The sequence below is a fragment of the Papilio xuthus genome, unplaced genomic scaffold (assembly GCF_000836235.2).
Source record: "Papilio xuthus unplaced genomic scaffold, Pxut_1.1 DF826945.1, whole genome shotgun sequence".
NCBI classification, from domain to species: domain Eukaryota; kingdom Metazoa; phylum Arthropoda; class Insecta; order Lepidoptera; family Papilionidae; genus Papilio; species Papilio xuthus.
In genome coordinates this window covers 2,053,335-2,081,180 of record NW_013531704.1, presented here as the reverse complement: position 1 = coordinate 2,081,180, position 27,846 = coordinate 2,053,335, and the positions used below count along the sequence as shown (strand labels likewise).

The 27,846-nt window shown below is 33.9% G+C and overlaps 2 protein-coding genes across 5 annotated transcripts in view; both read right to left on the bottom strand.

Annotated features, from left to right (window-relative positions):
- Positions 1-5,787: 5,787 nt before the first annotated feature.
- Positions 5,788-7,536, bottom strand: LOC106121495 (brain protein I3). Its single transcript, XM_013317187.1, has 2 exons — positions 7,375-7,536; positions 5,788-6,600 (listed from the first exon to the last, which is right to left on the bottom strand). Exons 1-2 carry the CDS (start codon positions 7,436-7,438, stop codon positions 6,284-6,286), a joined length of 381 nt encoding a protein of 126 aa, XP_013172641.1. The 5' UTR covers positions 7,439-7,536; the 3' UTR covers positions 5,788-6,283.
- Positions 7,537-9,793: 2,257 nt separating this feature from the next.
- Positions 9,794-27,846, bottom strand: part of Ntan1 (N-terminal amidohydrolase 1) — a 63,367-nt gene continuing 45,314 nt past the window's right edge. For 3 of the 4 annotated variants that reach the window (XM_013316988.1, XM_013316990.1, XM_013316989.1), the window contains 8 exons: positions 25,872-25,931; positions 18,968-19,018; positions 12,217-12,410; positions 11,975-12,040; positions 11,654-11,836; positions 10,650-10,867; positions 10,152-10,313; positions 9,794-9,951 (listed from right to left, as the gene is read on the bottom strand). In XM_013316988.1, coding sequence (XP_013172442.1) covers positions 9,826-9,951; positions 10,152-10,313; positions 10,650-10,867; positions 11,654-11,836; positions 11,975-12,040; positions 12,217-12,403 — 942 coding nt within the window. In that variant the 5' untranslated portion in view covers positions 12,404-12,410; positions 18,968-19,018; positions 25,872-25,931 and the 3' untranslated portion in view covers positions 9,794-9,825. Of the gene's footprint in view, positions 9,952-10,151; positions 10,314-10,649; positions 10,868-11,653; positions 11,837-11,974; positions 12,041-12,216; positions 12,411-14,283; positions 14,533-18,967; positions 19,019-25,871; positions 25,932-27,846 lie in introns of those variants that run through there. The other variant, XM_013316991.1, reaches the window with a different exon arrangement.

The following is a 27,846-nucleotide window of genomic DNA, read 5'->3' as shown; positions in this document are numbered from 1 at the left end:
TCCAGAACTACTGAACGGATCTTGATGAAATTTGGTATAGATTTAGAACTTATGTTGAAAAATAACATATTAAGGATTTTTTCCTCATGAATGGTGTCGCGGGTGAGTGACAAGGGATTTAAAATTTCTTATGTGAAGTAAAGAAATACAGATAAAGTAACAAAATAATAAAGAAAATCTTAGAACAGGGAATCCTTTGAATACTAAAAGTAGAATTGGAACATTGGAGCGATATTTTTGCGTTATTTGGGAACAAGGCCCCGATTGCGAGCTGGTAAACTACGAAATATTTCCTAAACAAATGTAAATTTTGTCTACCTCAGTCGCTTTTATATTTTCCTGGATGAAATAGGAAATATTTATGCATAAATAAATTTTACATCAATTTATAAGTAATGTATATACTCTTACAGATCTTGTTAGTATTATCTTACTAATATTATAAATGCGACAGTTTGGATGTATGAATGGAAGTTCTTTAAAAGAAATCTCCAGAACGGTTCAATGGATCTCGATGAAATTTGGCATGGATGAAGAATCTGGAAGAACACATACGCTTTTAATAAATTATTTTTTTATTTCGCGCGGACAGAGTCGCGGGCGACAAACTACTTATAAAGGCAAAAGTTTGGAAGAATGTATGTTTATCTGACTGAACAGATTTGTATAGAATTTGGAATGAGGATAGATTACAGCCTAGAATAGCGCATATTTACTAAATTTTTTAAGTCCACGCAAACGGAATCGCTAGCAACAGCTAGTATATACTAAGAAATACATTTTGGCATAAATGTATGTTACGTGCCTACGTGATATCTACGCGAAGTCTGTTCTCTTGTTGATATTAATAATCAATTTTTCAAACGTCCCTCGTGTAAGCAGTTTCAAAAGAATTATGTTATGAAAATATATCTTTACACGTTGTGACGTCTAAAGAAATATTAAATTTACGATATCATGCTTTTAAATTGTAAAATGATATAAGGCTTTCATCTTGCAGACAGGTTTGCTCTAACCTTAAGTTATCGGTGCTGTTTTATTACACTGCGCAAACTTATTTGCTAACTTTAGCCCGCGACTCCATCTGCACTAAATTAAACAAACTCAATTAGTAGACTATGTGTTCGTTTAAACTATGTTCTCATGTCAAATTTCAGCGAGATCCATGTAGTCGTTCTGGAGATATCTTCTAACAAACATCCATCCATTCATCCATTCATCCATCATTCCAAACATTAGTATTTACAATATTAGTAAGATTTGCCTTCTTTTATCATAAAATATGTTTATTAGCAAATTATTATTGCTGCTCCTTATTACTTTATATTTGGTCTAATTTAAGAAACATTAGAGTTGTGATCGAAGCGCTAGTAGCTTAATGGTTAAGAATACGGACCACCGATCGCTGTCATGGGTTTGAATCCCACGATTATTCTATTGAACTATAACATACTATAAGTTCCGAACCTTTTTGGAATATTTTTGAATTCAAAAATCTTACTAATACTATAAATGCGAATGTTTAGGTGGGTGGATGGATGTTTGTGAAAAGGTATCTCTGGAACGGCTTAATGAATCTTGATGAAATTTTACACAGATGTAGAACAGAGCCTGAAAGAACACATAAGCTACTTATTAAGTTTTTTTTTTAATTCCTCGACGACAGAGTCGCGGGCGACATAAATATATAAAAAAGACTTGAGAAATTCGATAGTCTGGCTTGACGCCAACAAGATCCATCAGGATTTATAGAGGGATTTTACATACAAAGAATCTCATGTCTCAGCAGATAAGCGCTTTAACAAATTGGACGTAAAAGTAACGATAAACGTGAAATGGATTTGTATAACAATGCTTAGACATTGTAAAGCTTTCAATACTTATGTATTGTTTTATCTCTAACTTTAACTTTAAGTTTTTAACTTCAAAGATCTTTAATACACTTATTTGTATTGTTCAAATAATATTCTAACTTATCAAATTGTTATTAAAGCATTGGAGTTTGTAAATCTTATTCTACTAATATTATAAATGCGAATGTTTATATGGATGGATGTTTGAATGTATATCCAGAATGGCTGAACGGATCGCGATGAAATTTTGGCATACATATAGAACATAGTCTGGAAGAACACATAGGCTAATTATTAAGTTTTTTTTTTAATTCTGAGCAGACGGAGTTGCGGGCGATAGCTATTATGTATAATTGAAACAAAACAATTTAGAAATTGCACTTGTAAATGTATGAATTGGAAGTTAACTCTAACTATAACCACAAACGTTGAGTTATCGTACCTTTTTATATAATAAGAGAAGGGGCAAAAGAACAGCGGGAACATCGAGGTGTTCATCGATGCCCAAGGACATCTGCAATACCAGAGGAACCGCAGATGAGTTGATGGCCTTTCAGTAACAAATATTTTTACTGAATATGCGTGTTGAACATAAAATGGGGCTATTGCATCCCTACAGCTATCAAACGAAGCTGAATGTAAATTGTAATTGCGATGTAACGGCGCAGATGTCGCTTGTGTCGCTCGTCAAATTAAACATTTCAATCCTTTTTTCCATTTACAGTTAAATTAAATTTAACCGCGCAATGCTGTGCTGTGTAGTACATCTGTTTTCTGTATTATTTATATAATCAATACTGAATTTGATTTTTTATTTTAGTTAAAATTATTTACATGAATACGAAAACAACTAGTTTTATTAGCAAGCAGAATTTCTCAGTGTTCCATCCGCTCGTTTGCCATCTTCTCTATTAAAAAAAAATAATAGTACCTACAACTACGAATACTGTGCAAAATACAATTTAATTTATAAAATCTTGCCCATATTGTAAGTATTATTTGAACCTCCTTTTTTACTGTTAATAATATTAAAATTTTGCGGAAATTTATTTTTCCAATATTACGGTTAAATCCCCCTTGAGGTTCGAAATGAAGTCACGAGCTTGTATACCGCGGTTATATTAATTACGGCACTTAATAACTCCGGAACAGCACAAAATGTATGCAAGTGCTTTAGTAAACAGAAGCCGAAGAAGAAGTTAAAATGTACTTATTTTTTATTAAAAGATTGCATGCGCTATTTATATACTCTGTGTCTAAATAGTTAATGAATTCGGCTACTTGTTTGTAATTGTCGTGCATTTCCACTGCTGTAGCACTTGTATAAAACATATTAAGACATAAAAACATATAAGATGGATGATAAGTTTTATTTGTTAGGTATTTAGCATCTATTGTTTGTTTTATTTGAGGGACGTTATGCTACGATTCTATCTCGTTACGCCGATAAATCACGTAATTTCAAATTGATTTATTTTGAGATTATTAAACTTTTCATTAACCCTTTTTTCCAATGAAAGTTTTCTTAAATTATATAACAAATTGTACCCGGACCCTCGTCTCAGGCGGACTCCAAAGTCTCCGGAGAGAATTCGAAATTAGTTCAAATAAAATTAATTAAAGCGGTCACTCGATGCAAATTGCCGCATTACCATTCCATTTGGGAGACTCAATAATTTCAAGCAATTAAACAATGTCTGGAGGAGATCGTTTGAAATTAACTAGCGATATTTACTTATAATTAACCTTGTGTTTTCAAAGGTTGTAGCAAAACAAAAATACGCGCATACAATTACAAGAATAGGACGCAACCGAAGCCAACTAGTATGTTCCACGCTCCTTTATGCAACTCCTTAGTGTAGATTTCTAATCCTTAATTATACTAAAGCACCCTTAGTGACCATTAGACTTAGTGGGAAAGTAAATTCTCTGAAATGTAGTAGTTTTTAAATGTTTCTTACCTAAACGTATTCTTGAAACGTCGTCATATAAATTCGTTATCCGAATAAAAAAGAAAGGTCGTTTAATCCGTACCCTAATTCGTGAGTAGCAAAAAATGAAATCGCTTAGGCGCTGCCAGAATTTAAATAATTCTTAAACGAGTTTTTGTCATTTTACTACAAAATTAAATGTGCTCGAACTCGGAACTTTTATTTTTTACAAAACCTAAAAGCATTTACCAATGTACATATTAAAATAGTTTTTTTTTTCAACTTTTTAATAATAATAATAATCTTTATTGCCATAAAAAAACGTAACAACGTTACACAACACACAGTTATACAGAAACAGTGATGGCAAAAGGGGGTGGCTCAGCTTTGCCAGCAACGGTCAAATTTCAGTGTCGTGCTGGTAATTAGACTTTTTATTATTCCATTTAAATAATATCTACTGCATTGTACACTAATTTAAATAGATTATTTTTTTTTTATATGGGAGTCTTCCACCACGATGTTACATTCCATTATCAAATGTTAACCTACTACACAACATTTTTTTAATTGTGAATGTAAATAAAACAAAGCACATTATTTCCCAAACTTTACTTTAAAAATATAATACAAATACAATAATAACTTTTATATATCGCGATAATATTACGACTAAATTATAATCAACAATATTCTTACATAATTAAGAAAGGCATGCATTGGCCGCTTACAAACAACTATATGTATCCTACAATATTTTTTTTATAACAGAAGTGGGCAAACGAGCAGCGGGAACACGGAGGTGTTCAACAACGCCCATAGACATCAGAAATACCAGAGGAACCACAGCTGCGTTGCCGGTCTATGAGATCTTATCGATTATACTGAAATTATTAAACAACAATGTGGATACATTTGTACCGTATATGTACAGTCAAACATGAATAAGACGGTGACGAACGAACAAGCGGCCAACTGAATTCGCCGAAATAGCGAATCGATCGCTGTCCATAGACGTTCGTGTTGATGCGTTACCTACCTTTAATCGACGGAGGAGTGGATGTACCGAAAGAAAATTTTATAAACTCGCTCTATAAGCGAGAATCTCAGGTTAGAGTAATCTATTAGTGAGAAAAATGTTTTGGTCTCTGCGACTTGTTTATCCAGGTTTGACTGTATATTGTAATTAATAAAACTAATAAAAGCAGCCTTGTACATTTTCAAAAGTTTCCAATTTAAAAAGAAATGATTAATAACATTTTTTTTTTTCAGAAAAAAAAATTGTATTGTCTTTTTTTAACATAATAATAGTAAAAGAAAAATGAATTATAAATCAAAATATGTTATTATTAGTAATATAATTTGAGAATGCATAACCATGAGTTCACAGCTCAAAACATGTTCAGAAATTTTTTATCTGTATTTTCAAAAAAATACATTTCTGTAAATGTTTTAGCAATGGAAAGCCACAGAGTAATAAAATAAAAAAAAAATTACCAATTACACTTAACAAATATCGATAATTATTGCAATCAAATGGCAACATTCAATCAATTTGGTATACTAATTCAATCACAGTAACAATGTGATTATGGCAACACTATTTTGCCTATAACAGATTCATTTATAATATCCCTAAAAGCTAAACAATAATATTTAAATCATAACATAATCATAGTATTGAATACAATGTTTTGTTAACATTGATATGTGATGCTAGCTTTATTTTCACTTTCAATTTTATTTCTCATGCAATATTATATAATATGCAGTGCAACAGAAGATACTCAGACATATGGGTTTACAAACATAACATTATGCATGCAAAAAACTATACTGTAAAGTCACAAATAATAAACATGATTGCCTCAACATAACTCATTCGGCAATCTCTTAAACATGGTTCTTTGTTAGTTTCCATTATAGTGATAATTGTATTTATACATAGTCAACCCTTACATGGTCTTTGAAAAAAAAAACAGCTGCTGAAACCCGCTGTATTTAAATAAGTCATAACGATTTATTTGAATATGTTTGGTTGTCAATTAAAAAGGAAAATGTTATGCGACAAAAATGAAAATAGGTGTATAAAAGCAATACCTAATGTATTTTTTATATTTACTAAGCTTTAAGCTTCATTTAAAAGAATACTGTACTATTTAGTACTTTGTTAGACAAAACATTAATTCCAATTTTAGTATTATTTTTAAATTCCTGGAATGTTAACTTGGTTGGTTATAGAATACAATTTATTTTCACATATTATTTGAATTAAATACATATGTATTATATAGGCATAATCACAGACATATAATATTTACATATTTTTATCAGTCACTGTTTCCAATGTGGCTATACCTCCAACATATTTTATTTTTACGTTATGGATAGTTTTGGCGTATAAAAATACGAAAATGTAATCTATTATACTTATTTATGTATGATAGAATATTTTTTCACCCTTAGTCCTTCATCTTGATACAAATATTCCAGTTATTGTTACCCAAATAATGCTCCGCAGTTTGAACATCTTCTATTTTTCATTGCTAAACAGCATAATATTCCCAGCGGGAAGAAGAGAATAGCACAGAGGATGCCAAGGCATGTGAAATCATCTTCTAGTATACCAACACGGCACGCTGGACAAGCTCCAACGGTGATTATAGGTGGAGTTATTACAATGTTGGTAGCTCCGTAGTTCGGTACAAATGCAGTGGGTGGTGGCGCTGTAGCATATGGGGTGTAACCAGGAGGTGGTGGTGGGTATGCTCCCCCTTGCATCCCAGCCGGCTGGGCTGCTGGTTGAGGAAGTGGACCTGAAATTTTATACAAAATACATTTTATTTTATACTATAGTTACACTTACATGATTGTAATATGTATTCATATATAGTATAACAATAATTATCTACATTATATATTTATCAAGAGCTTTGTAATATAATTAAAAAGTATAAATGGGCTATTTCCGAGTACAGACATTCCAAACAGCATTCACATATAATAACAACTCAAGAGATAAGATAATAATTGTTGCCTGAACAGTGTTGATGTTAATACTAAAGTATTAAACATAATATGCTTTGTAGTACATTGCATGACATAAATAATTCTTCTTAATTTTTTTTTTATCATAATCATAAATACTATCGGAAATATCACCAAACAGTCATTTTGTACATACACCACAAACTCATTAGTTACACTAAGCTGGAAATAAAATCGGATATGCGTAAATGATACGATGTATTCCGGATTAGAGTAATCCAATAACTTTTTTAGGTTTTCGTAGTTTTGAAACGAATTTCTTGAATATTCTTGACTTATAACTACATTAATAATTTATATCAAATAAAAAGTATAGTGGTGGAACCGGTTAGTTGCCTTTTTAATAGACATTTAATTAAATATAATAGTACGATCCGCATAATTTGAGTACAGAATTATGGCTAAATTATGTTTAAAGAAATAATATTTGCGTAGTATCGAAGTTTCTACCAACAATCCTTATCAAAGAAATATGTATAACGATGTGATTCATTACCATTATGTGCAAGGATGGTGAAACATAATTTGTTTTGCAAACTTACCAGGTGGCACAGTTGCAGAATACGGTGGAGGTTGGTCCGAAATAGTTACATTTGGCTTCTCCATCGTTTGTTCTTCAAGTTTCGCCAACCTTTGTTAAAATCAACACGGAAAGTAAAATAAAAATACCCAATCCACACAACCACCAATAAGTCACAAATAAAACATCAAATAAACCAAGAGACAGCTGTCAAAGATGATATTGCCATTGTTTTTTTTTTTTCAATTTTATGACCTGGTAACATAGACCTTTAGGTCTTATCTTATTTGGGATATTGCCATTTTCTATTTATTAGACAAAGTAAAGGTTACCATTTATTTCATATTTTGTCAACCGAAAAATTTTTTTGTCAACAGAATTATGAATAACAATAATCGGAGATACTGTTTAGGCACAGTTTGTTTTTAATTATTAAAATTCGAGTTCCTTTTTTACATTAAATAATAGAGATAATTGTAGCATTTTTCACAAAGTCATAGAACGTTATCTCAATTTTAAAGGAGAATGAGACACATCACAATGTGGACACCCTCGATAATATAAGGTGGCAAACGAATAGGCGGCTATCTAAATTAACTAAAATAGCGCTGTATACATTTACATTTGCAAGTGGCCTACCTTTAATCGACAGAACGCACAGAAAAGTGCTATTTTTCCTTTCTATGAGTCCCTCTCTTTCTCACCCCTTTTGCCACCAGTACCAAAATTAAGCCTTCGACACGCACCCACAACAGACTGTATATGGAATTGCTTTAACTTGACGCCTGTCTTCCGTGTAGTTTGAATGTTAGACTGCTTGCGTCTACCACTGTAACGAGAATATCGTTTTCATCATCTTAATCAAATTTTGGTTTTTTAAATAAAAAATATAGTAAGATTTTCAGGGATTTCCACCTTCGATAATTTCGTACACATGCATAGGATCACATGTGTCGAGGTTTAGAACTAACCGGAAAAACCATATTCGACCTAAAGGGTAAGCTGGTTAAGTAATACTACTAATACGTTTTACACTGCTGCTATATAATGTCTACGGAATTTTAAGATGCAATTCAGCTTGTTACTTAATTTTCGTTTCTAGCATTCGTAACAAAAATACTCTATGTGGGATGGGGTTACCAGTAAAACATTTTAGATGCAATGTGTCACTTAACATGTGATTTTAAAAACATGAAATAAAACAACAAATAACTATCGAACTTTCAATATATTCAATATATTCATTATATTTCACAAAACAATAACTATTAACGTGTAACTAATTATTATCTATGTCGATCACTACAATATTTACAACATAACCTCACTTGGAACTTCTTTAAAAAACACATTGAAATTAAACAAAATAAAACCCTTAAATTCTTTCTAATACACTTTTACGTGTTCACTTAAACAAAGTAAAATTGAATAGTGCCAAAATATACAATTCAACAACTTTAAATTGTACTTATATTCGTTAATACATAAAGGAAACAATAAAAATATGATTTCTCTCGTTATAAAAGAGGAATAAGTGAAAAAATGTAAAAAAATCCTTGCATTTAATGAACTTAACAAAAGAATATGTTTAAATTACAATGTAAATATTAAAATCATTGTGGATAATTCTAGGTTTTGTAAAAAATCATATACTGTATTAATTAATAAAATACATAAAATTAAAGCAAAACAAAATGAAAATATCAGTTTCTAAGTCATAACTTTTAAAAATAAATAATTCTCGAACTCATTGAAAACAAAAATACGTATTAAACATATTATAAGTTTAAAACAAAATCAAAAAAGAAACAAAGCGGACTTCTTTATAAATCTTATACATTTTGATACAAATTTAGTTTAAAATCTACGATAGTCTACTTTACAAATTGATATCTGGCAACACAGTGTAATGTCACACTGACATGTACGCATAATAATAGTTTTATTTTAACTTTAACCAAAACAATGTAGTTTTAGTGCGGTTATATTTGAATTATATCACTAAATAACCAAGATATGTCATAAATTGTCATGTAAGCTGCTAATGGCAACACCATTAAAAGTCAGAAACGTTTGGTTCGTAAGAAATTACACAAAGTTTTCATTTTTCATCAGCATAGTTATGTTTTTCCACATTATTTAGATATTAGAGTTGATTTTTTTTTATTTAAAAATAAATATTTCATTTGTAAAAATTAGAAACGAAATGGCGTTAATTTAATTCCATTTTTTAATACCGATTGATATAATTTAAACATTATAGTGCCGCAATTTCATCAAAATTAGGGTCAAAATTAGCCATCTTGTCGTATTCTGTCCTATACTTTACCTAACTATACTTTCTGTCAGTTTTAACCGCGGTAGCGTCGTTGGGCCTGATGTTACACAAGGTAGCTGTCAAATGTTTCTGTCAAGTGTGACAGGTGTATGACAGGTGTGTGACAGGTGTATGACAGTTGTGTGACAGGTGCAATTAGAAGCGCATAGAGACCCAGAGGCCGGTGTGCTCGTCGCGGCGGTAGAAGTGCGGCCGGTTGTCCGGGAACACGGTCACCGCGGGGAACGGGTGCGTCTGGATGAACTTTAGCGTCACACGGATCTGCAATTTGAAAGTAAACGCAAATTAAAAATAAAGTTTGCTTTGGTTATGGTTTTGGTTTGATCATTGTTGATAGCTTTTTTGTTTTATAAGTAAATAAAAAGAAACTAGTCGGTATCAAAACACAACTTCTAGGTAATTTTTTTAATTAATTTAGTTTAGTAGGTTTGGTAGAAGTAGGTTTAAGATATTGTACTAACATGGTGCACGAAATGCGGCGGCTCCGCGTTGGGCGTGGTGCTGAGATGCTTCAGTATGAAGTCGTCAGTCTGCTCCAGCCAGAGGTCCACTCCGCGCAGAGGGTCGTAGTTGAACGGCCCGATGCGCAACATGCCCACACCGTTGTCGTAGATGTCCAACACCTCGATATAGCAACATTCAATTACAAACTAGCTGTAGACCGCAACTCCGTCCGTGCGGAATAAAAAAAAGTTATATGTATTCTTGCAGACTACGTTCTTTATTTAAGACAAATTTCCACGAGATCCTAGCAGTGTTTTTGTTGTGTACTTTCTATAGTATTAGTAAGACGATAATAAAATCCGTTTTTATGTCTGCAGCAATTTCGTAACTAACTGTAGTTTCTTGCATGAAAAAATATGGTTTATTAAAAAAATAATAATGATTTCTGAATCCTATCAATCGACAAAAAAATATTAAATGAACGAATGACTGTTCGAACATATCATAATGCTTACTTGTGCAGAGTTAGGGCCTCCAGTGATAGTCCTAGCAGCTCGTAGCGGCATCTCGGGGCCCTTGTCAGGGAATGTGGCGGGGAAGAGGTCTCCGGCGCGAACGTCCACACCAACACCAGTCACAAGGGGCGAGCCCGCGCCCCCGCCCAGCGCAGTATTCAGTTCACAGCAACATGCCATCGTCAGGTCGATCTCCTCGGACAAACGGTGGAATGATACTGGAAATATGTTATAAAAATTTGGTCAAAAAGTCTGAAATCAGGATTTTATTTCTTCTGGTAACACTTTTAAAGACTAGTAACTAATATTTATTACCTAAATCAAATTGATTCACTGAATGTTTCTGAGATAAAAATATCTATATAAAACATATCAGCAACCCTATCATTATCATTGACAAAATAGAGATAACAACATGTTTTGAAGGACAACTTTTGTCTCGGAAACCCGGAAACTCGGAAATGTTCAAGAGAAGTGTAACGGCAAACTGGAGTGTACATGTTTTGACTACAACGGTATAAGACAAGAGTTAAACACTAGTTAGAAGAATACGCAGAAATTGAAGGGAACATCATTCTTAAGAGGTAACAATAACTCCTAATAGCTGTCTACTACTTAAAGCGAGTTTATGTTTTTTAATTGTTTATAACGAGTCGCTTATGTCATTTCATCTCACAGTTATAAGCGCCCACGCGTTTGTTGCGGCGTTAATAAGTCTTATATGGCACCTGGCAAACGACCTCTGATTCATAACACTTCCAAATCTGGTAAGTAGCAGATGTGCATAAAGAATTGACGTAAATATGCGCAACTAACGCCTGTATCATAATATAAAAAAAATAAATTGTTATTTTGCTTCACATCATCATGTCCTGACAATGATTATTTGTGACATTTCGTTTTGTTGTCTCATCCGTTGAGTTGATGACACACCTTCTAAAACCCTCCCTTCTCTTCTATGGCTTTTATACTATACTTTTTCAGAGAACAAATGAATAACTTACGCATAATATTGGCGAATAGATCATCGGAGTATCTATGTGGGTCAGTAAAACCGCCGACTAGCTGCAGCTCCAGCCGGCCTTCCGGGTAACCGGCAGCGAGGTGCAGCGCCCGCGCAACCAGAGCAGCTGCTGCCTCATCCGTGCCTGACCCATCCAGGTGCGCCAGCGCCACCGCACCAGACCCTGACGTAACATAGCTATGAACTACTGATGACAATGTACATCAACTATTGTCATTGCCATTTGTAAAAAGAGTTGTTAATCGATGTTGGTTTTAAAAATGTAAAAATTTTAGATATGTTTTTGTATTGGAATCCTTACCTGAATGTCTCACGACTACTATAATACATGATGTGGCGTCGTCAGAGCCTATGATACTGACGTTTTCTGAAAAAAAAATATAACATTTCAGTTATAACAAATAGTATAGCTGTTACCAGAAGAATGTAAAGGAATTGCCTTGCTCCATGACTTTTTTACCGCAATTTTCCACGGATTCTTACGGATATCAATGATCATTTATACGTTAACTTTAACCACACTAGCTCCAGGTTGCTACTCACTGTCATGTGGCACAGCTGCGGCGAGTTCCCTTTGGGCGACATACAGAAGCCCCTGCGGGCCGACCACTCTGGGCGCGGCAGCAAGCAGCTGCGCGGCCGCGTCCCTGTAGCCGGGATGTGCGGCTAGCAGCGCCCGCACTGATGTAGGGCAGTCGTCCGCCAAAACACCGTTCAGCACCACCACCATACTAGCTCTGCGGAACAATGCATACGTATAATGGTTGGAGAAAGGACTGATGCTTATAAGAATTTAGTTACACTAGCTATAGCCTGCGACTCCATCCAGGCGGTATTAAAAAAAAGTAATGCCTGTGTGTTCTTCCAGACTTTATATATGCCAAATTTCATCGAGATTGGTTGCGCCGTTCTGCATTTTCTTGCAATTCGCATTCCATTTAAAACTTTTTAATTCATTCATTCCAAAAAACTCAAATTTTAAACTACCTTCAGTTAAAAGGTAACTGAACATCGTATGAGCAACGTTTCAATAACAAAAGTACGGACAAAAGAAGTAGACAATCGGGGGCTCAGTCAATTGTGTTAATATATTCGGCTCCGCTGGAGGTTAGCGTAGGTGAGCTATGTATTCATTCCACGCTGCATTTGCATACGGTACAGCTACGCACAAACAACTGACGGATAAATGACAAAAACATTCCTATAGCTACAAAAATACTGGCATGGAATAATTTTGAATTTATTTCAAACTAACTGTTACCGCGACTCCGTCCGCGCGGAATTAAAAAAAAACGTAATCTAAAAACATCCATTCATCCAAACATTCACTTTTAGAATATTAGTAAGAAAAGTAATATATAATTTACGGTAAATTTTCGCTAATCACATATATAAATAAATAGGCATTTAAATATTGTAACATGTTATTTCTTATATATAATCTTACGATGTCTACAAGATGTTAGGTAGTAACGATGTGTTAACTTAAACCAAAACAAGACGTTTGCCGATACTACAAAAAATGCTAATAAACATATATTAATAATTGATAAGAGTTTTATTATTATATATTCAGAGCTTACAGTAACATTTTACGAATTATATCAAATCTTAATAATATTATAAATACGAATGTTTATATAGATGGATCGATGGATGTTTGTTCAAAAGTATCTCCAGAAAAGCTCAATGGATCTTAATGAAATTTAGCATGGATATAGAACATAGTCTTATTTTATTTTAATGCGCGCGGACGGAGTAGTGGACGACCGCTAGTCTAATATAAGAAATGAAAATAACTTCTGGAGAAACATATACAGTAGTACGAAAACATTTCACAGCCTTACTTGTACTCAGAACGCATTAGTTAAAACAGAATATGTTATTTATTATTTACATTACGCCACTACAAAATAACAATTTTCCTTTATCCATTGTAACAGATATAAATAAAACATATCAAAATCGATTCATCGCAAAACATGTTTTAGTTTAAGAAGTACGTGAGAACAATCTATACAATTCCTTAAGCAAACGATAGATGATAAATGACTTTACTCGCTAAGAAATTGAGACGCATCAATACAATCGTATCGAGTCGTTAAAAAATCGATAAAAGAAACATTCGTCTAAGCATATCATTCGAACTTATAGAAATGATGTTCAATTCCGTAACAATAGTCTAATTATGTGTGCAACGAAAAATAAATAATCGATACCCATCAATCACAATCGAAAACCAATCGGTATCATCAAGTGTATGATTTCACGCTTAACTTTCTAACAGAAAATATCTCTATTTGACTTTACTAACGAAAGGAATATGTTTGTAAGCGTAAGATGTTCAAGATTTGAGAACTGAAAAATACTACAAAGCTATTCAAAAAGCTTATATTTATAATTTAAAAAAAATTACAGACGAATTCATAACCTCCTTCTTTTTGAAGTCGGCTAAAAACTTTTTAGCTCAGTCAATATCGGATTTAAGTAAAAACATAAACCAAACGAATGAATCATCATCAAACTTTTTTCTTACAAATATGGTGTAGACAAAATATTTTTTGATATAATTGCGTTTAACATACCAAAGATGTTAAGTTAACAATTTACCTCTATATTTACAATCCTTTACTTAAACTGTCACTAAATAATCAACACTATAAAAAACACAAATACTGGCATAACCACAAAAAAAAAATTGCAAAAAAACACTGGCCAAAAATATAAAAATTAAAAACAAAAATTCTTGTTTAAAATAAAATAGAACGCGTTGCGCTGTCTCCTCGCGACTTCAAACTACAGTACAGAATATATAGAGGTTATCGCGGCGACATGAGCACAGCGAATGCTCTGCTCAGCCACCAGCTTGTTATTGTTATGATAATGCTTATTATGTTGGAAATAGCGCGCCGATAGTGTCCGTATCTCGCAATAAGCAATTAAGAAATATACCATCGACTCCTTTTATCGTCGCGTGTAATAACAAACGAGCGAAGGCGCTTGCGAATGTCTCGATAATAAACATATAATAATATCGGCCCGTTTCCTAGAAACGTTTTAATGAGCCGAGTTATCATCGACGTGTGAATCGAACGGCTTTTAATGATTTCAACCTAAATACACACTTATGATGCACATTATTACGAATCATCACTAAATTACCTTCATCTCTACCTAGTTTATTATCTTTTAAACGAACATAAAATTCCATTTTTCAGCAAAATATGTGTTTGAACTAAAGGTCTATATAAATATTAAGTACATGAAAAAATACTTTTGCAAAAAATTTTTTTCAACTCCAGCAAACTGCTGCCGTTTTCTTAATTTAGAGACAAAAAACATTAATAAAATAAAAACAAATCCACATCAGTCAATGAATATTACGAGATCAAAGGAGGCTGAACCCGGGCCCGCTAATCATTGTTAATTGGTGAACGCACGCGCGCGGCGCTTCAAGTAACTAATTCACAGCTGTCCCTTAACACGTTAGCTGCCATATCGGACTATATGTCCGACAAGCTAATGTTTCAATCAGGCCGTGTCGGCCCATGTGTCCGAATTGTTGTATACAGCATGACCCGCAAGGCCCCATTCAAATGGTTTTGGACAAAATTAAAAAAAAATCGTTTTTCGAAAAATCATTCTGGCAGCTAGCGTGTTAAACCAGTTCACATTGTAAGCTTATATGTTGCAGACAAGAGATCGAGAAAACAAAACACACTCGAAATATTTTATTTATAAAATCGTTAAAAACCTAATTAAACTAGATTTTATAGAAAAAGGTTTCAAAGAGTCTTCAATTAGCAGACTTTTTGATTGACAGACTGAAATATTCTTGATGCAATTTTTAACCTATAATCTCAGTCTAGTCCAAACATTCTTTACAATTCGATAGCAAATTACTAATAGTTACTAATACAAGTCAAGTCCAGATTATAAAATACTTTAGTTATAAAAAAAAACAATCAAATTTTATCAAAATTAACATTCGAATGACATTATAATGTAACAAAATATAGAAAAAAAAATTATAAAATTCTACGAACGAAACCGGAACGGAATTCCCAGAACATCAATTTTAAATAATGACACTAGACGGTGGTAAATAATTTCAGTGTGGCAGCGGGGACGTAAAAACAGCATAAAATTATAGCGGAGCAATAAACCGTGTCTTTGTACAATATAACGGCATTAAATTTGCTACACTTATATTCATTAATATAGTAAAAATAATAGTTATATTTCTATGCCGTTGTTATGAGCAATTGAGGTGTCGTCGCAAAGATATAATTGGATTACAGGACTTCAGATCAAAATGAACTATGTACATTAAAACTCGTAAATTAAAAATTATTTGCGGAATCCCAAAAAGTGTTTTATACCATTTCATAGCCAAAGTGTAATAATTCCGATGAACATATAAAATATGTGATTACATCTTTTAACGCAAGTTTCTGATAACAAAATCTCTGTATAAAAAATATCGTTGATAAAACGGAGATAGCAATATGTTTTATACGGAGAGATTGGTTTCAGAAATCCACGGTTAAACCATGAGTTGACGTAAACTGTATTCAGAGATGTATATAACTGGAGACTATTCCAAGCATAGCTACATAGCATAGCTACATATTTAATGTTAAATAACATATTTTCCTCTTTTATTGTTTTCCTCAATGTTGGTACTACGTGCTAATTTTAACACAAGCATATTTTAGAGAGTTGTCTTCTGTAAATGCCGCGACTAGCATTTCTACTTCATAAAACTATTTAATAACTTAGAAGTCTTTTAGAAAAAAATGTGTACCGAGTTAACGACATATGTACAATCAGGTAATCTCACGGTGTTCCACCATTAATCTACAGTCGTTTGAACGTTTTGTACACATTGAGACGATGATGCGAAATATGACCAAAAGACGCAGCTTATAAATGTGTCTGTACAAAGAAGATCGGTCAGTGGTGCACTTCTAATTGCTTTTTTATTATTATCCCGTCGTCGGAGTCGTCTCGTGGCAAGAAACAATATTTCTTTAAGTGGAAGACCGTGGATTTCCACCACTGTACCATAAAGCTTGTGTACGTGAAGTTATTTCAAACAATTACTGCCTACTGCGTTACGCTGTTTTGTAATATAACTAAAGCTTGGTTCAGTTGAAAGTTCATATTTTTTAAATTCATTCGTTTGCTTTAAAGAAAAACTTAAGTTCTAGAAAACCGACAATACTACCCACAAAGCACCTAACATAGAATATAAACATTTCAACCAAATTTGATCTAAATCCTTAAATATACTACTGAGGGCATTTGGTATTTGTAACTTTTACTTCTAGATTTTTATCAATGACAGTAAAAATAAAATAATTATTCCGACGATCCGTATCAGAAACTTGAGAGGCCATTAAGCTACTGGAACAAGGCGGTACATAGCTTCACTGCCAACTCGCTAATACTAAAAGGGAATGAATTCGTGACCCCATCGGTCGCAGGCTTGCCCATTACGCCCTGTACACTATAGACATATTAAGGAGCGCTAGACAATGACGCTAATGCTATTAAGAGTGGCCGCAATCAACCGGCCGCCTTTAAATGCCTGCACTTTGTCCGTTGCCAGACAATTTAATGTCTATTACATTCATTGTACTGGATAATCTAATATCTAGGTATGTTTAATTTTCCTATGAAATTGACCTTATAATTGTGGTGTGTATGTTCATTTAGATTTGATTATTGAAATGCTGGTGACATTTTACTAAACATTGATTCGAACACAACAATATAATCTTATATATTAAATTCTCGTGTCACAATTTTCGTTCCCATACCCCTCCGGAGCGGCTTGACTTCTCATGAAATTTTGTGAGCATATTGAGTAGTTCTGAGAATCGCCTACTATCTATTTTATAATCCCGCGCGGACGAAGTCGCGGGCGATAGCTAGTATCAATATAAAATCGATACCCGTGTATAGCAAAAAAGCGAGACGACAGACTCAATGTCTTTCCAACTCGAATGTTATTCTCCCACGGCATATTAATGACTAAGCAAAAGTTTAGCGGACACTCGGTCCTTTTATGCGCCGTCGCCCATTACCCGATTCATTTGCGGCAAGACAAACGTTATATTGGGGGCGAGCACAAATTTCGCCGATACCGATCGTTCTATCGTACTAAGACAATGGTTATCCCGATAGACGGCAGATAGCGCCCCGACCTGATGGATGCAGCACGCTTGCCAGATAAAATCTTATTCGTGACGTTAAACTCGTGTGCACCAATTATTATTCAATATCTCGAAATTCTGCTTTATTACGTCTAACAATATTAGGGTACAGAATGTTCAATAGCTGGGGTTGCTTCGGGTCAAGTGACAATCGAATTCGACACGAGCTTAATTGAATAATGGTTTTATTGTACGATGACACCGATGAAATCATTGGGGACTATATCTCATAATGTAAAGTTTATAACTGGTTACGTCTTATGACCTAAATAAGGTAGGTTATAGGTATTCAATACTAAAATGATCTTTAGTTAACGCATGCGCAATTTGTAACCTGTCCTGTGTTTATACATTTTTTCCAAGCTTTAACAAAATATGTCCCTTTTTTCTCCTTGACTAAACTGGAATAGCAATATGTATTTTTAGGAGTTTAAAGACAGTGGAAACTCAATAGTGTCATCGAATATGATATAGTTGTCGATGAAATCAGACAGTTTATATCAACAATATAGGTCGAGAAATACATTTATTTCCTTATCGATAGTTTCCACTCGTTAGTTATAAGGTAATAAACAGAATGAAGGCAGTTGTAAATTAAACTTTGTCAATATTAAATCAATGACCTGTGCTAGTTATGATCTGTTACACGAGGGCAGCGGAGCGGCAAATCAGTAGGATATAACGCACAACTTTTTTTTAATATCATAAGATGGCAAGCGAGCGAGCGGCCACCTGAAATCACTGAAATAGCGAAGTGACCGTTGTCCATAGACATATACGCAATTGTATATATGTTGCCTACCTTTAATCGACAAAGGATAGGATGCACAAAAAGAAAATATTTTCCCTTTCCATGCATCCTCTCATCCGCAATGTCCACTTCCACTTTCCTTATAGGAAAAAGGGGACGAAATTAGGCCTCCGGGACGCACTTCGAGATTGAAAACTATTTGGATATTAAGTATGCGTTCAAATAATAACAGTACTACAATCTCCACTGTCCTGTCTACGTGTGAAACTTATTTTATTTACGGAAGATTTACCGAGTATATTATTATTGTTTGTTGACTTACGTTTAATGGGTGGAGCACTCGATGTGATGATCATTCAGGTCGCGTCGCCACCTACAATAAAAAAATGTTCACATAATTAATGCGATGATAATGATTATTACTTTTAGATATTACTAGCTGCCACCCGCGACTCCGTCCGCGTGGATATATAAAAAAAAATAAGTGTAGCCCACCCATCCATCCATCCACATCACATCTATACATTCGCATTTAAGTAAGTTAAATAAAAAGCAGCTTTTCAAGGCATAAAATCGAAAAAATATGAATAAATATAATAATATCCTATGTCGGTCTCCTGGCTCTAAGGTACCACACCACTCAACAATTTTCAACCATATCGGTAAAGCCGTTCTTGAGTTATAAATAGTGTAACTAACACGACTTTCTTTTATATAGATTAGTTAGAATCATTTGGCATGAATGACGTCCTTTCCTTACCAGAGTCCAGTCCAGTCCAGTTACACAAAGTTCAGTGTCAGAATGAAAAGTGAGGGGACACAAACGTCGACATTTTAGTAAGGCTAGTGTTGAGTCAATACACTGCCACATTTTCGGATTTTCTTTCTAACATTACCTTGTAAGTTAACGGTTAACATATCTATGCTGATACATATTGAATCCTGGTTTTTATTCATATGAAATTGACATACAGATATTGATGTTTAATGCCACAAAATGCAGATAATCGGTGGCATTAAATGACGAATTTGGTGAACTAAAAGTACATGTTATTGATAACCATTTTATATCTGATGGTTTTTTAATAGAAGGTCTTATTTTTATTCATCATTCATGATTAAGGCTCTATTTAAGTTACATTTTGATACCATAAGTTTCAATGTGTAAGCAAGTGATGATTTCCTAATTGCTATAATGGTATATTTTATTTCTATGAAGTTCAGATCAGAGATAGAGATATTTATTTAGAAGTCGATAAAAACCTAAACAGAAGCGTAAAAATGTCGTTAGTACCGCGACTCGCGCGAGATGTCGACTGAGATGCGATTGCGAATCTAATTTTATCTAGATATGAGATCTCGCACGACCGGCCGGGACACCGGGATGCTGGGACGCCGAGAGATGGCGACGCACGACAGAAATTAAAATAATGCAAATCTGAATTATGAGGCATGCGGGCATCTAACTATACCGCGGATATATTGATGGCTTCCCAAAGTGGATTGTACTCTCTAACCGTAGAATTCTGCATCTGCAGTGGCACTTATTCTTACATCGTATTGTCTCTGTTTTGTCTAAGAGAATGAAAAGGAGGACAATACGTAGTAATAATTATCATAGCAGTTGAATTTTGTGGTGTTCCGCGTTTAATTTAATAAACAACAGAAGTAACAGCAAAAAGATTTAAACGATTTTATTTAACTTGCTTTGTTTTATTACGTCAATTGTAATTTAAAATTATAATAATACTAATATTGCACACGTAAGACTACATAGTCTATGTACATACACAGATTACTAAAAAGTTTAAGAATCGCTGTGGAAAGTGTAATACCGCCATATCAGCGGTATCTGCGCTCGTGCGATCCGTCCAGATAGTCTACGATCGAACCGATATGGTTTTGTCCGTGATTTATTTTGGACCGCTGCCATATAAGTAAAGGGTACTTGTACCTGCAACAATGGTTCGCGGTTTTAGATTTACTGAGCTCGATTTCATAGATAAAAGATTAAGGTGGATCCGAGGAAATGTGTAAACCCACCTTTACATGACATTAGCTGACTGACCTCACGAATATACGATAGCTTTCAATAATTTATCTTAATTGCACAAGTATCTAAGATAAAGGTTACGAAAGATGGTATTAATGCTTATTTTAATCTTGAAATTATACTACTTTGAGGTCCCCTTATTCGCTTTTTGTCAAGCTCATTTAGTAGAAATTTTAATTATAAATTACCATTGTAGTCGCCCATAGTTAACAATCCGAAACCATTGCTACACTGTTTTGATTCCTAACTAGCTTTTACCTGCAACATGTCCGCGCGGAAATTAAGAAAACTTTGTAGCCTGTGTGTTCTTCCAGGCTATGTTCTAAAGCTGTGCCAAATATCATCAAGATCCGTTGAGTTGTTCTGGAGATACCTTCCAACAAACATCAATGTAAACTTTCGCATTTATAATATTATAGTAAGAAGTAAGATTAATAGTTACATTCTGTTAATGATGGCAATCGGACAACAATGATGACATCAAGAAAATGGTGCGAAGATAGAAATGCTAAAATAACAATTCACATCTTTTTTTATCTCAGATATGCGACAATCGCGTTCCACAATCGCTACAAATTACTTTAATTGTTGTAACCATAGAAAAGTGGGATTTAGTAACTAAAGTTGAGCGTGTGACATTTCAATCCGCTAGCGCTTTGTTTGTTTTGTTGTCAACAAAATAACATTCTTTTGGAATTCCACTGACTAAACACTTGTATCAAAACATTTTGCTATGTCTACTTTACAAAGAGAATATAAACAGAAGGTGGCAATATGTTTTCATACAAGTATTTCGACTGTGAAAATCCATAGTCACGAGATCGTCGATTAATCACGCGGTATTGTTTGAAATATTTTAACCCCCATCGCCTTCTGTTGATATATGGATTGGTTTTAGTATACCCTTATACCTAATTCAGTGTATATTTTTTGTGTGTGTATAGGATCCCTAAGATGCTGCTACATTACCAATTCCGTAACTTCTCATGACTTACAAAGTAAATGCTTACATCCGTATTAATTTTACACACGAGAACTGTGATATAAAAAAATATGCAATTTAATTTGTCATTAACACACTTGTGCGTCAATTAACCTTGATTCTCTTCCTTTAACAGTATGGGTGCATTTTAACAATTACGAATTACAAAAAACTTTCATGATGGTCAAACAAAAATGAGTTTTGCGCCAATATAAATAGAGAATGAATTAGATCGTTCATTGTTAACAAATGCTTTTCATAACAAACACTAAAATGTCCATCAATCACCGAGGTTGACGGATAATAAACGATATGCAGATCGCTCAGTACATTGTAACATTTCGATTTGTAATTAAGTTTTTCGTATGCGTAATATCAATTCTATATGACATGCTTAGGTTATAGTAAATCAACAACAGGAACAAACATACATACAATGAGAGAGATGGAGATGTGTTTTAAATTTACAATAGACGCCTTTGGTTTAAAAATTAATCATTAACCATCAATACAACACGGAACTTCGAGGGATGTGTATATATTTGAAGCATAAGACTTACATAAACTTCTAAACTTTTGTAAATATTGTATTTATAAAGCTAACTGTACATCCATTTAGGCAAATAATCATACCGAGCAAGCATATCAAACCAATATCTACTGTAATTTAATTCATTTAATTTCTCAATTATATAGTGTTAAATATTATAACACGTAATATAAACCACGATAAAATCATTACAACATACAGGAGCGTCACGCTGGCGCTTGTTCGCCAACTATGCGAGACACTAGACGGTGCCAAATCTGTAACGTTCGAGTTAATTGGCTCCTAATGTTATTGAGTCATTCGTTACTGGCGTTTAGCTCGTAGGCGTTAGAGCCATACCGCGAAATTCATGAAATATTTTACTAATATAACAAATGTTTGGATATATGAATGGATGTTTGTTAGGTCTCTTCAGAACGGCTGCATTGATTTTGCTGAAATTTGGCATAGATTTAGAACATAGTGTTGAAGAACACATAGACTACTAATTGAGTTTCTTTGAATTACACGCGGCCGGAGTGAGGGGCGACAGCTAGTATGAAATAAAATGCGCAAAATAGATTTAATACTCCATAATTACATAGAGGTACTTTCTGTATATTACAATATACACAAAATATACACAATATGTAGCAATAAAAGTATAAATAATTCAATCGTAAGACGCATCATTTCTCTGGAGCGGGCAGTTTGCATACAGATTACCGCAGTATGATACCGACTAACGTCCATTACCCTGTCTCTACACTCGCAACACATTGTGATTTACACTTTGAATATGTTCAAATGTTTGAATGATGAATAAATTATTGTGATGCACCAACTTGCTTCATGTTTGTTATGAAATTACGTCAAAGTATTACAATCATCATTTCGATTTAATAAACTAAAAACTCGGTAAACATTTGGGAAATTTCACAATGTTTTTTTTGTTCCCTCAGCTAAATTTAAGGTCCTAGCCCATTCAGTTATAAATTTACTTAAAACAAAAATTAACAATGTTTTTCAAAAATCTTAAAGAGTGTATACATTTTTCAAAAGAGTAATGTCCCATTAAATCTAAATACCATGGTAACGGTAACTCTGTGAAATCGTCCGTTTGAATAGTACTGACAGAATTTCATGTTAGCATTATGCGTGCATGTCTGGCCGCGGAAGAGCAATCGCAAATAGATTCTCATGATTTGATACGCCTCTTACAAATATCTTCCAAGCTCCATTAGAAACTAATATTATATTATTTACATTCACTTCACGGACATGCAAATTATTTATTTAATAAGGCAAATAAAACATTCCAATAACAGAATAAAATTACGCCTATTTAAAAAAAAAATCTCTTGAATTTTTCTTTTACATAGTAGGAAATGTCGCACGCGATTCCGTCCTCGAGAAATTAACAAAAAAACTTAATTAGGTGCCTATTTGTTCTTCCATGCTATGTTCTACATATACGCCAAATTGTAGCGTCATCCATTCGGCTGTTCCATGCATACATCCAAACAGCATTTATAATATTAGTAAGATCAAAGAAGTATGGTCCATATGTCTTAGTAAAAAGAGTTCTCTCTTTCTGTTTTCTCTAGTGCTGACTGAAATTATGTCACAAAGAGTGGAATACGGAGATGATGCTGTCCAATTTATAATCTAACTCTTTCATCGGCAAATAGGCTCAAGAAATCTATGAAAAGAACACTTGAGTGACGAAATTACGAAGACGGGAAATCTAGAGGTGAAAACTATAAAACTATAGTAGACATAGGCTGATAAATAACCATTAAATGCGTATATCTCTATGCATTATGTGTAGGCGGTCAGCAACGAAACGTATAATTGAGCTTACAGGGGGCGGGTCTGGACATCGGCGGTAGATGACGCGATAAAACCGGCAAGGATTCGCGATACGGGATACGCATGAACACCTCGTATTGAAGATATTACATTAATAAATTGTTATGTTGTGGTTACAGGATACATTTAATAATCTTACTAATATTATAAATGCGAATGTTAGGATGGACGGATGGATGTTTTTTTAGAATGTATCTCCAGAACGGATCAACGGATCACGTTGAAATTACGCACAGGTGTAGAACATAGTCTGGAAGCACAGATAGGCTACTTAGTATATTTTATTTCTGCACGGACGGAGTCGCGGGTAAAAGCTAGTAACTGACAAAACATTCCTACAATAACTAAAATGTCTGTGTCCGATACATAGACCGAAATTGCAGATTTCTCAAGCTGTACTAATCCTTAGCAGATTACCCTTCCAAGAACTCAACTCGCTCATTAGCCTGCAATAATTACATCTCGAAACATACCAGGAATCGTCGAAACCATTCCTCTCTAACATACAACTATGAACATTTGAGTGAATGGGATAGAACGATCGCGATAGTTCGAATTGGACGAGTCAGATCAAGATCAGTATGCGGTCGGAGATAATAGTATTACAAACGTCTCATTATTTATTGCAATAGTTTGTGAGACACGAGAAATGTTTATTAGCCGTGTAATGAACTTAGTTGTGCAAGCGCAGTTTGCGAACATAATATAGAAAATCATTACGCGAACGCATAAGTATCCATCCTAACATAGTATAATGGAATATTCCATTAAATATCTATATAAAACACTAAAAGTAGAATAGATTATTAATTTATATTGAAACGAAAAAAATAACGGTTTAAATCACCAATTTCATTATTAAGATACAAGCGATCGTATAATTAAATATAAAACACGCAAGTCACCATCACAATGCAAATATACTTTTATAATTGTGTCCGAACGATGTTTCTTATTTATTAACGAGTCTTAATTACAGCGTGGCGAAATCCCGTAATGAGGCAACTCACCACAATAATAATATACACCATGGGGTGTCTTGTTAATGAAATTATAATGAACCTATTATTAATTAATATTAAGAATTAATGTAAACAGACGTCTAGAAAAAGCATCATCATCGAGAAGCAGTCACTACAAAAAAATCAAAACATATTTAAGCATGATATTCCTTAAAAGACATTAACTGCCACTCGCAAAGACGTTAAGTGGTTACTAATTGTACCTTAAAGTAAATTTCTCATACTACAAATATATCCAAAGGGACAATTTGAATCTGAGTGCGGTAATTTTATCGCTTCTCATAAACGCAACGAAGATTGCCAAGGTATGGTGACTAGACTTGGCACTCGGCCCCCTCAAATCAAGTCTAAGTCACTTTTCAGTATATACCTGATAAATAGGATGAGGTTCGTTCAAGCTCCAACTATTTATAGATTTTATATCACAGCTTTAACATAAATATTGTAGCCACAGATGATGATCCATCTGAACCGTTACAGACTGAATAAAACCCGTTCGACATGAAACGAGAGCCGATATTTTATAGTCAATAAAAAGTGGTATTTACACGAGCGGAGCGGGGGCTCGCTGCTAGCTTTTATGATGTAATTGCAACCACATTAAAACATTATAAATGTAAAACGTTGAAAGAATTTTTATTACTAACCAAATAAAATCTAACAATGTATAAAGGTCCGTAGACGATATAAAAAAATGGTCTGTAGGTGCGATATGAATTTCAATATTTTAAAATTAATTTCTATATTTTAATTCAAGAAAATACTTACATTTATGTCAAGTGGGTTTTACACAGAGTTATCCATGCGGCTTGGACCTGTAGTATCTACCTGTAAACAAAAATAATGGGTTCATTTATTTGTCATGGTACCAATTGATGCGTGGTAAATCTTCAAGTTCCTGTAACATTCCAGCCTAGAAACAGGAACAACAGTCAACATCACTTATTTTTTTTTATATCATAAGGTGGCAAACGAGCGAACGGCCAACTGAATTCGCTGAAATAGCGAAGTGACCGTTGCCTATAGACACACGCAATTGCATATGCGTTGCCTACCTTTAATCGACAGAGGAGAGGATGCACAGAAAGAAAATATTTCCCATCACACCATTGCATCATCTCATCCGGAAAGTCCACCTCCACTTTCCATCCTTTCCTTATAAGAAAAAGGGTGGGAAGGGAAAGAGGACTAAATTAGGCCTCCGGGACGCACACTCATCAGACGAAACGCGGAATTGCTTCCACTTCACGCCTGTCTTCTGTGTGGTCGTGGTATTTCACCGGGCGAGCCGGGCCGATTCGAAATTCGAAATTTCTGTATCGTTGACAAAAAATATCAGTGATCGATTTACTATGCACGTCCCAAGACTGAACGGCCTAAAACGATGTCCACGTTTCTAGAATCCATGGAGTTTTACGCAATTTATCGATTGGATTCGCAACAAAAATTACAAGTCATTACTCTAACTAAGCCTATAAAAAACTAAGAAGCAATTTGCTACGTATTAAAAAGATTTACTGCAAACAATAACTCCTAAACCACCCATAGATACCATTAAAATTCTCTAAGACAATAAAACAGAAAGCATAAATATTTCTGCGCAATCTCGACTAGACTATAGAGGATAGTAAATTCCGTCGTTCTAATATTTCTATATTTCATTATTGCAATAAATGAGATGAGTCGATATCTTCATTACGGACGGAATCGCTATAATTACGACCTCGCCGGACCAACTATGAAATTAATTCCGGATGGAGCTCAGTGAAATAGTGCATCGCTTTACGTCGGAATATTATTAATGAAGCCAATGCCGACGGCACGGAGTCGTAAAATTTAATATGTGCACCAAAATATCATATGCAACGTAAGAAAATTGATTTTGTGGAAATGTTTTTACAAACACAAAAGCAATTCATAAATATTTGTTCATCTTATTATTATAATTAACTAGCTATCGCCCGCGACTCTGTTTGCGTGGTATAAAAAAAAACTTAATTATTAGCATATATAATCTTCCTGACATTGTTCTACATATGTGCCGAATTCGTCAAGATCCGTTGAGCCGTTCCGGAGATAACTTATAACAAACATCCATCCATCGAGCCAAATAAACTTTTGCATTTATAATATTAGTGAGATCAATTAGGAAAAAAACTCAACATAAAAGTAATTTTTAATACATAAAAGTAAAATGTAACATTTTTAACGTCAAACAATTCCGCAAACTGTGCGTTTATTTATTGCCAAAGATTATCAAGTTTATCTTAAAGTATCACAAGGATATTTATTTTATTAGAAGAACTGATATATAATTTTATGAACTATTATAATAATAAAAATGATTTATACAAAGGCAAAATAAAAACGAAATTAGAAAGCGTTATCACAGCGTAGATAAAGAATTATCGGAAACAGTTTATTTTCAGTGAGTCAAATAGTTTATTGTTGATAAAATACGTTTCGAGTGTTTTACTTATCTGGCACTCATAAATTTTATAAAAACCTCCATTGTATGTGTACGGCAGTGAGAATTGTAAAAAATCTCCGTCCGCAACTAAGCGCGTTATCTTTATACCGAGAAAAGAAAAAAAAATCACAGAAAAAAACGCGACAGCTATACATTAACTTTTAACATCTAAACAAACACTACTTTTAAAGACTTGTTAAATTTATCAACATCATGAGCTCACTATAGGTCCGCACTAAGGGGCTCGGAGCCTACCCTAAGTTAGGGGTAACT